Source organism: Lissotriton helveticus, chromosome 2_1 (genome assembly GCF_964261635.1).
Source record: "Lissotriton helveticus chromosome 2_1, aLisHel1.1, whole genome shotgun sequence".
Classification (NCBI taxonomy): Eukaryota; Metazoa; Chordata; class Amphibia; order Caudata; family Salamandridae; genus Lissotriton; species Lissotriton helveticus.
In genome coordinates, this window is record NC_136059.1 from 589,982,356 (window position 1) to 589,996,062 (window position 13,707).

At 46.3% G+C, this 13,707-nt stretch overlaps 1 protein-coding gene across 2 annotated transcripts in view; it reads right to left on the reverse strand.

Annotated features, from left to right (window-relative positions):
• TNPO1 (transportin 1) overlaps positions 1-13,707 on the reverse strand; it is a 1,741,771-nt gene that overhangs the window by 378,817 nt on the left and 1,349,247 nt on the right. For both annotated transcript variants that reach the window (XR_013607056.1, XM_078675276.1), the window contains exon 15: positions 13,119-13,226. Coding sequence is in view for 1 of the 2 variants with exons in the window: in XM_078675276.1 (XP_078531402.1) it covers positions 13,119-13,226 (108 nt within the window). In the remaining variant the exon portion in view is untranslated. The remainder of the gene's footprint in view (positions 1-13,118; positions 13,227-13,707) is intronic.

Here is a 13,707-nt window from a genome sequence, read left to right on the forward strand (position 1 = left end):
CAGACATCCTGGAAGGATCAGCTAACAATCTGAAGAAAAACCTGAAGAAAAAACCTGAAGAAAAACTTCTGAAGAGTAGATGTTGAGCAGAGCTCAAAGGAGACACCCTAGCACAACGTGCAGTAGAAAATCTGAGGCTCTGAAGTTCCTTCAGGAGGGTTCTAAGGGGTGAGGCTCTTCTGATTGGCTGATGCCTAGTTTGGTCTCTTTTACACAAAAAGGTGGATATGCTACAAAAGGGAATGAGGCCTAGGCCTTTTTCGCTCTTTTTTGTACCTACTGCTATGTTATTTTTGTTACCGAGACTCCCATTCCGACGACGGGGAATGATCCAAAAGCATGGGAATCTATGAAAGTTCCAATACTGGGGCAACTCTAGCTGCTGAACTTCCACGACCCTCCATTGGCGTCTACTCAGGTTTTAGACACCACTTTATTCCTTTGTACCTGGGCTCCCTGGTTCAGGTATCTGTTTCCTCTAGGTATCCAGGGGTGGGGTGACTCGTCAACCTTCCCTGATCCAAGTGGCTCCTTTGGGAAAGGTATTAGAACTCTAATTTTCCAATCGCAATTTACCTTGTGTTGTCCTATGGGCGTCTGGCCCTGGTGTTACCACTCTGCACCCGGGCGCCTTGGGGTCCCTGGCTACTCACCTTGGGGGATTCCTCGTATGCCCTGGGGTCCTACAACCTCTGGTACCAGTCCCGTTTTGGTAACCATTTCGCATTACACTATTTTAGTATAAGGTTTTTCCCCCCAGTGGGGCCTAATGTGTTTTCCTATGCTGCTTGGGAAACGACCTGAACGACGAGTTTTAAACAACGAGTGGCTTTAACAACGATTCATCAACAACGACCAGGGACTGAACCACGACCTCTTTAACAACTACTTCATTAAACAACGAGTAGCCTTAACAACGACTCCAACTTTAAGCACGAAAAACATGTAATTTATTTAAATTACACTTCAAATATAAAGTAATTTTAATAAACATCTAATGATATTTTTTTTAAAATACCGAGTAACTTACGTTCAGTTTTAATTTACCTGGTTTTACCCGGCTAGTAGATGTCACTGTAAGATTGTTTTCAGGCGGGACGAACCCAGTCAAGGGCAATGGGCGCAGGGATTTCACTGTCCATTCCAGGCACGAAATCTTTGGTGTGGGACCCTGGTAGAACGACCTTACCAGGCGCTATGGTGCAGATGTAAACATCTGAGGCATAATCTTAAACAGAGGCAAGTATGGTGGACTGTCACATCAGCTGTATTCTAGATGCCAGCAGTTTGATGAACTATGAGGGTGCTTCACAAAATTACAATTAGCACCATCAGAGACAACCGTGTTACAGCCTCATCCAGCCCTAGTGGTTGAGATTCTTTGGGCGCCTTATTGCCCTGTGTGTGGGTTCCTCCGGCGGACAGTGTCTGCGCCATGTAATATTGTGGGGTGCTGCAGAGGAACCACAGAGCTGCTGCTGTCTGCCTTCCCTAGCCCCCACCCTCACATCCTGCAGTCACCTAAGATTGTGAGACTCTGGGCACAGTCACAGCTGGATGCATTCCCGCACGTTCTGTTTTTTTTAGCACAATAGAAATTGGATTCTGGACACCGTAGCTCTGTTTCTACGAGCATAAACTAGGTGCACACAAGAGCGCTTATTTATTGTCTGTTACTTCATTATAGTACCACGCAACTGCTAATTTTGAGCGTGGCACAAAAAACTCTCTCGCACCTGAACCGGCACATATTAATAGTGTTACTCTGTAGATTGTTTTTATAGCGTTTATGTAGCCCTAATCAGACTCTTAGCACCGAGAACAATTTTGAGACGACAGGAGAAGCACGAGAAGGAAGGAGGACAGAACAGAGAGCCTAGGGAAGAGTAAAGGCCCAGACTTGATTTACTGTATTGTACTGACATTTTGGAACTTGATATTTAAAAAATTGATAGAAAGATATATCTGAAAAACATGCTAATTAATTGTTTTACGAGTTTAAAAGAAGCGTTTTTAACATAGTAGTAGATTCGGTTCATATGTAAATAGAATTTATTTCGTGGTTCAGTGAGTCGTGGTTCAAAACATAGTGGGTGGGATTTGGTCGTTGTTTAGCCTTCGTGGTTTAGGCACTCGTGCTTACAGAAGTGTTGTTTAATCATAAAACCATGCTACTTACCTCTTTATTAAGTATTCTCTGTGTGGTATTGATATCGACAGGTAGGATAAATACCAAGTTAGTGTTTAGTGTGTAGTAATAAATATAAAGTATTTTTCTACTCACCTGGTGTGGTTCTTTCTTGTGTGAAAAGCTTACTGACCGACTATAATGGTACATGCAACTTCTTTACACTCCTCCGGGATTAGCCTTAGCCTGCTCTCCACAGCTACCTATTGAGAGCTTTAGTTTTTAGGGACCTAAACACCATCACTAAGGGTTGTCTGGAGTCAGTGCACAATGCCTCACCATAGGTGGACACAATATACTGAGTCAGCCTGCTGCACAGCCCCATCCCAGGAGTGACACATCTGTCACAACTGTGAGATCTGGTTGGGGAAGGGGTGGGTTCTGCTTCTGAACCCAACCGCGGTTGGTCAGCCACTACTGCCGGACCTGTGCAGTTCCTGCCGAGATCTGGACCATTGCAAAAAGGACAATTGATGGACAGAATGCAGAACGTCATACATTCACACAGTACAGAGATCATGGCCTAAATCCATCGTTTTTTTGCTCACCATGCTATTCCAGTTTGGACCCAGCCATATGAAAATCAGTCTTGACGCTGCGCCCAATGGGAACAGTCCAGCCCAGCCCGAACTGCCAGGCCATATGCAAATCAGTCTTGACCCTTGGCCTAATGCACCTGAAGAGTAATACCCAGAAACTGGTCCCAGGATGCTTGTTTCCGGTCCAGGGAGGACCTCGCTTGGCAGTTCGGTCTGGACTGTTCCCATGAGGCACAGGGTCAAGAATGATTTGCATATGGCTGGGTCTAAACTGGGGTGGCATGGTGAGCAAAAGAACAATGGATTTAACCCAGATCCCTTGTCCGGGGGTGAATGTATGATTTATTCAGCATTCCGTCCATCATTTGTTTCCAGAGATCTGGACCATGTTGGTGAGATTCCTCTGATGCTGCACCCATTGGAACTTCAGGTCCCACTGCAGAGCCCGCATATGCCATCTGGCATGTGTCACTAGCAGGATGCAGGAGGCTATGAGGCCCTGCAACCTCACAGTAATTCTCAATCCAAGATGATAGAGGTTGAAATATCGGAATCATAGCCTGAATATCTTAGACTCACCACCCAGGATAAACCAAAACTGCACTTTGTCAAGAACAGCTCGTCTGAGAGGGAGTCATGTCTGACCTCAGCATGTTGTGAACCCCATCGAGTGCAGGAGGTTTGCCATAGTCTGGAGGTGGGAGACAACAGCCTTGGGCGAGCCGGTCTTCAGCAACCAGTCGCCAAACTAGGGAAAGACTGGCACCCCTGATCTGCGCAGATGATCTGTGACCACCATCATCACCTTGGTGATCACAGGAGGGGTGCTGGTAAGGCCTAAAGGGAGCACGGTGAATTGAAAATGCTCGTGGCCTACAGTAAACAGTAGATTTTTTTTTGTAATTTTTTGGGGGTATTTTGCATAGTAACAATATATTTTCAGCTACATGTAATACAAGAACATTCTCAGTTGTTGCCGCCATAGCGGTGTTACAAACTGCACAAATCAAATATTCAGTTCTCAAATCTCCTTCGAGACACTTACAGTATACTTGTGTATATATGCCAATTTTCAATTATATAGATACTTAACATTTAACTTATCTCTCCTCCCTCCCCCCACAAGGTCGTGCTATCTCATACCATCTTGGGAACATTAGAAGACACCAATTTTTTTGCATGTTTCATAATTCTATTTTATCCACAGTTCTGGGGGGGGGGGGGGGGGGGGGCACCCTGCTCTTCCATTACTACATTTCCTATCTGTCTCGGCTGAGCTACTTCTACCTCCCCCGTCAGGAGGTCGTCCTTTTAAAGTAGATCTGTCATCATGAGATAACAGGCCCTCACATCTTCCTCAAGCTGGTCATACCTTCTAACTTTTTTCATACAAATAAGTTCCACTGCCGCCCATTCGTGCACATCCTTAACCCAGCTCTCAACTGCGGAGAGATCCGGATTCAACCCCTTATTTGCTATTCTTTTTTTTTGCCAGCACCAACCCCAATTGAAGACATTTTCTGCGGAGGTTTTTGTTCTTGGGCGTGGGGAGAAGTCCCAGGATCACCGTTCTAATGTTAAGCGACATCTTCCATCCTGTGGCATTCTGCAAGCTATTATTTCTCTCCAATAGGGTATGAGTTCTAAGCAATCCAACACCATGTGCACAAAGTGGGCGTCTGCAAATCTACATCTAGGAAAATGATTTGGATGAACAATCTATTTTATGCAATATTCACGGGGTCAGATATGTTGGATGCACGATGTTGTACTGTATAAGCCGGATCCCGGTGTTTGAACTGATCAGTTTGACCCCCTCATGTATCTTCTATCATTCTATCAGTGTTAACGGTTCATCCATTACAATGTCCCATTTTAAATGAATTGATATGGGATTGGTAGGAGAATCCTCAACAATCGCTTTATATATATGTGAAACTAGTCTAGGCCCTTCCACCAGGGAGGATATCGTCTGCAGGACCGTCGCAACGGGTGGCTCCTGCGGGAATGCCGGCCATAAGTCACGGGCTACTGCGGAAATCTTTGCATATTGTAAATAATACCCCCTGCCAAGTTCAGTTGCGTTCTCTGCCTCCTCTCATGTTATGAACCGCTGGTCCGAGTACAAGTCCCTCATCATGTGGCAGCCTCCCTCTGTCCATTTATTAAACGCCAATGTTTGCCCTATCTGTTTGAAGGACTGTATACTCCATAATAGTGCATCCGGGGCATGGGGACCTTGTAAAACCAAGGAAAACTGGATGAAACTCAACAGGTTCCCTTGGTGCTGTGGCCACTGAGACCCCACGTGCCCCCTGGTGAAGCCCACTAACAGGATGCAGGAGGTGAAGTTTCAGAGCCACTCTCTGAGATCCAGGACTGAAAATTAAACATTGTCCAATTTAACTTATCCGTCTCATCCAGGGGATACTCCTTAATAGTCATAAGCACTGAATAGAGTAACAAGCCCATCCCTTACTCCTGCGGACAAATGCAAAATTAGCTAGGGGCACATTACCGAAACAGATTCCGTAACAAGGCCTGCTCCACTTGGGCATCTGCCTGAGCAATAATGGAGAGTGAAGGTGTGCACCGATTACCATACGGCAGCCTTACAGAGATCAGCAATGGGTACATTTCTATGCAAGGCAGCTTGTAGAATGGGTCCTAGGCCTACCAGGGAGGTGCTTGTTGGCTAACTGGTAAGCAAGGTAAATACAAGAGACTATCCACCTTGAGATATTTTGCTTGGAAGAAGGTAAACCAGTGTGCATTGGACCACAATTTATAAAGAAATGGTTGGACTGTCTTATTTGATTTTGTCATGGTAAAACGTGAGAAGCCTTTTAAGATCGAAGGAGTGTAAAACTTTTTCTGGAGGTGTGGAAAGGTTTCGAAAGAAAACGTTAGGGGATATGTGATCTTGTGCTGCGGCTGCCTTGCTCCGACTGCCCAATCCCAATCTACAACGCACCGAGGGGCGAGGTTGTGACCATCTATTCATTCAACGGGTAATTCTTGAGCGCGCACGTAGACTAGCTTGCTCAGTCTACCCACCCTTGCTGGCCGGCCTTTTTCCCCACCTAATCCCACTTCACGAGTTATGTTGGGCTATCTACAGCTGTTCGGGCTGGATTCGTTTCCCGGGGCCCCAGGCTTAATATTGCTGCTATTGGCTAATAGTCCATCGCCGCAAGATGGCGCCTTCATCGTTTCTCAAAAGGGGCCTCCATTCATTTTGTCCGCCAAATACAATGTCCCCACTTCTCTTCTCCAAGTCTCACTTCCACAAGATGGTGCCTGTGATTTGGTCCTCAAACCATCGCTAAGGTTCCACAGTTTGCCTGAATCAGCTTAAGCAGCCTCGAAAAGGGAGGCAGGACTAGCGCTTCCTCCCTCGACTCTCACCAGTTCAGATGGTTTAGGAAACTCTCCTCTCATCACTCTCCTCTCTGAAAGTTGTTCTAGGACCACTAAAGGGATGAAGTCTACAAATTGTATGTTTGTGCATGGTGATGTAGCGCTTTTGAGCTCATGATGCTTAAACCCAGGACAAATTTGCAAATGTCGCTGTCAGGTTTTTTTTGAGGACTAAAGTCGGATGAGAATCAGGTCTCTATGCACAACTCCTCTTCAGATTCGCACCCACCAAGAGGGCTAAAGGCAGGAACGGGGGGGTGCCCCACAATTCTGCAGACTTTTGAACTGTCATCTCCATTCTAAAACAGTTTTACCACGCAATACGCCATTATCCCCAAAGTTACCACCATGGTGTGTGCGCTTTACCAAAGCACTCCCTCTCCCCTTGTTGGGGAAGGATCCAGTATTTATGCCCTGGAGTCTCAGAGACCCCTCTGAGAGAGTCAACAGCGTAAAGGGAGCCACACACAGCGGAGGCGTGGGAATGTCACTATTTCCACTGGGATCACAGCACTCCGGACGTTGGACACTGTTTTTCCTGGTCTCCCGGTTGTGTTTCCGTCACCCCCCACCTCTTTCCCTCTTTCATTCTTTGTCTACATCCCCTGCTCCTATCCTCTCTCCCCTGAATCTCTCACCTTGCCTGATTTTTCCCTTATGTATATGTTTTTAACACATGTACCTACGCTCCAGCAACTTGTTACTATGCTCTGAAAAAAGTGTAACTTGTAACTATGTAACTGGTAACTATGCTCTGAAACAATGCTTGTCCTCATGTAAAGCGCTCTGATACCTCCGGATCTAGCCAGCGCTATATAAAACTTAAAAAAAATAAAATAAATAAATAAATAAAATTGAGATTATAGCTTAAATGTCCTGGACTTGTTGATCCAGAGGGAAGGATCTAAACTGATTAATAGGAGCCTCTGAGAAGGAGGTCAGTGTGACATTACCACGTTGATTGAGAACCCCAAATATTTTAAGAGGTCTTCCGTCACCTGAAGGTGGTTCACGACTGACTGTGGTGAGCCCACCTTCAACAGCCAGTCGTTGAGTTAGGGAAAACTGTGAGAAAATGCCCTCTTTCTGCATGGTTGCTCCCACTTTTTGCTGAATTGCTGATGTACTCTGAGTATGCCCTGGGCTCCTGCTAATCAGGTACCCAGGGCCTATGTTCTTTCTCTAAAACTGCATTGAAGCCTATACCCAATTGGCAACTCTGGCCACAGGTCAGCCCCTGGTAAATGGTACCACAGGTACCCAGGGCACTGTGACCAGAGTAGACCTCTAAGGGCCTCAGCACTTATTGTGCCACCCTTAGATGTCCTGTACCCTGACACTCACACACTGCCTTTGCAGGCTGCGTGTCTTGGTGCAGAACAAAGTGAAGTCTCGACATGGCACACATCTCTGTGTGGCATGCCTACAAACCACTGCCCTGGCATAGATCATTCACCCCTCTAGCTGGGTGCACTATACCGGTGGTGAGGGTATAGGTGCATAAGCCCTGTACCCCTACAGTGTCTAAGTCCATTCTTAGATATTGTAAGTGCAGTGCTGCCATTAAGAGTATAGGTGCTGGAAGTTTGTCATTAAGAACTCCACAGCACCATAATGGCTACACTGAAAATTGAAGTTTGGTATCAAACTTTTCAGCACATTAAACCCACACTGATGCCGGTGTGGAATTTAAGGAAAAATGCACACAGAGGGCATCTCAGAGATGCCCCCTGAAAACGAACCCACCACTAGTGTCCAGGCTGAGTGGCTGCTTTAAGCTGCCACCACCAGATTAGTTTCTAGACCTCTGGTTCGGAAGCCTGCTGGTCTTTGGGTGCTGAAACAATGCACATCCTGGGACGAGGTGCCAAGCCTCCTCCCCCAGAATGGGCAGGGTTCCCAAAGGGGAAGCTTCCCAAGGCCAATTGCTGCTTTCAGCAACTGGTCCCCACTGGTTTTGACCCCTACTAAGGGAGGGACTCCACCGCTCAGGTGGGGAGGCGAGGTGAAGCACAACTTTCAGTCCACGCCATCTTGAAGTTGGGGGGACTCAGCCAACCAGTGACAGGCACATGCCCCTTCCCACTGGAGGGTGGCATGATAGGGGGTGTACCCACCCCAGGAAAGGTACCCTTTATCCCTGCCTTTTAACTACCTATAACAGCCCTAGACGTAGTATTTAGGGGCACCCCTAACCTTGCTTCCTGAGATCCAGAAATGACAAGAAAGAAGATAAGAAGGATAACATTGAACCTCAACACTCTCCATGTACAGGCAGGGTATTTTGGAGTTGAAGAGACCGTTCTTTTACTGCAGTGTCCGCACTGCATCGTGATCTCAGGACAGTCAGGGTAACAGTTGTGTTCACGAGGTGCAGTCCGTTCCGCACAGGAAGTGGTAAAGTTGAGTTGCTGCAGCATAGTAAGTGCTCTACATATGCACAGAGGAGTGCGCTTCTTGGTCAATTGGGCATTGCCAGTAGTGCAGAAATAACCCGTTTCCAAAGCACAAAAGACGAAAAGAAAAGGTGCCTTTTGAAGAAGAATAAAAACAGTGCCATGGCAGCAAACTAAAGCTTCTATGCTCACTTTTTTGTTTCAAAGAACAGAACATGGAGATGAGGGAGCAAAGGTTTGTGATGGAGAAGACTACAGGGGAGGGGTGCGTTAAATAGTAGTGAATTTGGTTTGACGGAGCCACAGCGGAGACGTGAGCACCTAGGGACTGGAGTCTGCCTTTAGCAGGGAAGCAGCAAACCAGGAATACAGCAGAAATGTACAGGCCTGTTTACATAAACGGAACTATAAAGACGAGCACTCGCGTTAAGTGCTCAAATCAAACAAAGTAGTCCTGTAACAATGGCGTACAATGTCCGCTGTGTATGTTTAACGGTAGTTGGGAGGTGCGCTCAGGAAAGAATAAACACACGAAGAGGCATAACGTATGCATGCCCTTGACAAATGGGGAGAACACAATATGGAGCGACGATGGTGCCAACAAATGGAAAGCCTATGCAGTATGTGTCCGTTCTAGACCGAGCATGCGAGCTGTCTAGAGCAGAGAACTAAAAACACTGCTACTAAACGCAGATATCTATAGCAATCCTCCATCCACAGTTTCGTGTGACTGCTGTACCATATTACACCAATCTATGATTTACTTTCCAGTTCCCCTCGTGCACGAAAGCGGATCGTACCTGCAGGTCATCTGCCTCTGGGTGTAGGAGAGTAGGGTCTGCTTCCTATGGTTCACCCCCACTTTTTGCTTTGCTTTACTTGTTTTCGACTTAGATGTGGCTGTGGGCCTGTTAATCAGACCCGCAGTCCAGATGCACTCTCTCTAAATTTACACCATGTACTCTAGGTACATCCACAATTGGGAATTGGTTCACCTTGTCAGCCCCTGTAGAAGTGTACCCTAGGTACTCAGGGCATAGGTGTAACAAAGGCCTACCAGGGGCTGCAGCATGTATTATGCCACCCCTGGCTGGCCACTCAAACTGGCACAACTGGCTGATCACTCAGCTGGGGCAAGGTCGTGTAATCACCCCTTGCTTAGGTATAGTATTCCTATATCTGCCCTTATATATAGACCCACAGTAACCTATAAGTCACTCCTATGGCAGGCCTTAACAATCCTGGAGGCAGAGTGCTTGGTTATGTGTGAGATGGTGCTCTAGCAAAAGCTGAGCCTGTCTGCAGCTTTCGGAACCATGTCCTTATAGCTGGTCTATGATATTGCCATACCATATACTCTTAAGTGCATTATAATCCTCACGGTTGAATGCGAACTTTGGTTTGGCTTGATCTAAACATGTCGTGTAAGGTGTCATACGCTTTGGAATACTACCCCCTCGCCAATTCTGGCGACGGGGGTAGCATTCCACCCTTCTAGAGGGAGAAGACATGTTGTTGCTGACTATCCCGGTTAAAGTTAACCAGAGCCCCAGCGTCACAAAATGGTGGATGCTGCTGCCACAGACACAAGTCTGACCTCCTGCTGCTGGGAGTCCTTCCAGTCACTGAGGTTTGGACAATAGGTTTCCTGCCTGGAGAGGTGCGAGCACCACCCCAGACAGGACTTTGTGTATTGGGACAGGGAGGGCTGAATAGATTGAGACACTGCCTAGGGCACATGAGGTGCTCCATGCATACCCCAGTTCAAACCGTTTGCTGGGGCACTCCAGCCCCAGCTCTGGCACGAAACTGGACAAAGGAAAGGGGGTGTAACCACCCCCTTCCTGGTCCCACCCACAGGAGGGACCTAGAAAGTAATCCAGCCCCTTTTAGTTGTATAAAGGTAGGAGCTGAGTCCTAGGACTTTAGATTAATCCTGAAATCGAAACTTGACACGAAACTCTGGACCTTCGACGTTCTGCTGAAGCTGAAGACTGAAGAATCTCCCTTGTGGCCAAGGAGTGACCACCCTGGGCAACCAGGCACCATCCAGCAAATCAACGGCTTGCTTTGTCGACGCTCCCGCCGGGACCCGAGCACAGAGCCTGACAAGACCCAGACTTCCAGACCTCTCTGACTCTCTCTTCACCACTGCAGCATAGCTGAGATCCGTGGAGGCGACGAGACATTTGGGACCGGACATCTTAAAAAGCCTGCAACTTGCTAACTGTGCAACTCCTGAGGTATCCTCGAAGCTGTGCCCTGGGGATTGAGAAGCCACGAATCCGAGCTCCACCTGCACCGAAGATCAGCCCCCCACACTCCACGAGTTCTGCGTGGGGCCCTTCTGCTTGTGTTCTGCTCGACGCGTTGTTCGGTTTCTGGCCCGTTGGCTAGTAGCCTCTGTGACGACAATCCTTTTGAACCAACTCGCTGGTCTGGTTGCTCCAGACTGGCCCTTGCCTCCCTGCAAAGGTGAGGCACCTCAGACCTTACTGGTCTGCACAAGAAGCCTTCTTTGAATCCTGCGTGGGTTGCCTTTGCCAAAGCTTGTTGACTCCAATCCGGCAGTCGACCCCTCCATCTGCGAGAACCTTCGTGGGACAGCTCGCCTCCATCACCTGGTCGTCCTTGACGCCTCCTGGTCCGCGTGGCTGAAGAGACAAGGTTCACAACAGCACCTGATGCTCCTCGACGTCGTCTGGTTCCTTCCTGGTTCCACCCGGTCACTGGCTAGTGACCCAGACTCTGTCCCCTCTGCTTTCAGGTCCTCTTCATCCTCGATCCACCCTTGGATCCACCCGGACATCTTCCTCCTGGTCGCATGCAGCATCTTTCTTCAAAGGCTCCATAGGCTTCAACGGCGAAACCCGACATCTTCACACCTATGCACCCGCTTCCTGTGGGTGAGGTAACGTGAGTACTTCGGTGCTCCCAAGGGTATTGACTATCCAAGTGTCTAGGTTTTTAGTTGTTTCCTCCTAGCTAAACCGGAAGTGTCCTAAATCCTTCTTTATCTAACTTCTAAGTTCCCATTGACTTTACATTGACTCTCGTGTGTTTGTAAAGACAGTGCACGCGCCGCCTGTGGGCCTCCTACTTCTAAACTAAGGTTCAGATAGTGTAGCCCCAGCGATTCCCTAGGCCCTAGTCCTTTCCTTTTCTCTTGACGTGGTACTTATAACACTTTCTTAATATATGGTTTGCTTCGCCCCTAGGGCCTAACTGTAAATTGTGCAACTTAACGTATTCTGACTAAGTAACTTGTTATGTGTTTTGGCCTCTGATCTCATAAAGAGTTCAGAGGAGTGTGTTAGTAAATAAATACATATATATTTTATATATATCCTGTGTGGTGTCCTTTCATTTGGTATTCAAGGGGTTACATATGGTAAAACAGCTGGCTTTACACGCCCACAAGAGTCTTTTAGCCTAAGACTGTTCTGTCCACGCTACCACTAGGATAGCTGGTCTATAAGGTTGACTTACAACCATCACCATAAGGGTTGTTTGGACTGGTGCAAGGTGTTCACTAGAATAGTGAACATCATATACCAGGCCAACTTCTCACACTGGGTACCGAAGTAAGCAACCACAAAGATATCTGCAAGGCCAAGAGAATAATCGAACAATACCTGCCAATATGTAGCTCTCTAATTATACCACTTGAACATAGAGCATGACTTCCTTCTCTTGCTGAGTTGTGCCAAGTTGTGCTCGGAAATATGGTACCTTGCCTGAGAAAGAATCACTTTGACACCTATCTTTTCTTTAGGTTTTCAGAAAGGCTAGTAAAGATGCATTTTACCCTGTCTGGAAGACTGGACTCTGACTGGCCCTGAAATCCTATGAGTGACTCGTAAGCAGTACAAAAGCTGCTCCCGTCCAACAAGTGGCAGTACTTTGTTAGGACCCTGAAAGAGACTTCACTTTACAAGATATAAGATGCTGTGTGCAACCTTTCTCTCAAAGTCAGGTCTAAGGTCTATGACCCAGAAAAGCAATACTGCTACAGCCGAACTTGGAAGGAAAGATTCGTTGCAACTTTTGCTGTACTGTGTGGGAATGTTTATTGAAGTGAAACACTGAACAATTTTTATTCTCGTGCACGACCACATATATCTTTCAAAGAAAAATTCTCTTCATGATTTACCACCCCCCCTCAACCTACCACACCAAATCTCACTTGACAGCTGAACTAACATGTCACTACCAACAGAGAAGCACTTTTATAGGTTTTAATCTAGTCTTATATAGGTCAAAAAGGTAATAAACCAGATTAACACTGATCCTTGACCTACAAATAAACTGCTGGTAAAGACTTGCAGTACATGAAGAGAGTATTTAAAATGTATTTTAATAACTCAAAGATATTGGATATTTTTGGTATCCTGATTAACAAATGCAGTGATGTATTTTTTAAATCAATGAAATTGTTATAAAATCATTAATACACCAGACTGTGAGCCAACTTCTTAAAGGTTGTTTTAACTATTCGATGCTTTACAGAGCTCCTTCGAATCGCTGGCCCTAGTCAATTTGCAATTAAAAAACGAATTAAAAAAATGTAGGTACCATTGATTGTGCAAGCGTCTTCTGCACAAGATTCACGCAGCGCTGATAAACAGGTTCACAGTATGGTAGGAAGCCAGACTGCAATGCAGTGGCAACTGAAGAAAGGCACTGAAATACAAAATCACATTTTCATTATTAAAGGTGTTTTAACAAACAGCTTTACAAAAAACACAAATGTAAATAAATATAGTAACCAATCAGTGTGGAACATCAAGAATGTGGGACTAGAAGCCCCTTGTTTTTAGAGGTTTACTCATTTCTCAACATGTGCAGTATAAGTTCTTCCAGGGACCTTTGGAAAGCATCATAATCTGTCTGACAGTATACCAGAAAGGAAAAATAAAGTTAGAAATATAAAGCATTACATAGAGTAAAAACAGATCATTAGAAGCCAGCAGGATTCGGTCAGCACCATATCCAAAGATATGGATCACATATCCAAAGATATGTGATCTTGGGCCCTGCACAGAAGACGCTAGACACAGGATTTCGTGAGAAGTTCATATTTACTGAATCAAGGAAGTGCTCTGATAGTTCTTAGATGAGGAACAGGGTGTTTCATAGATCAGGTATAGTGCTATCATGAAAC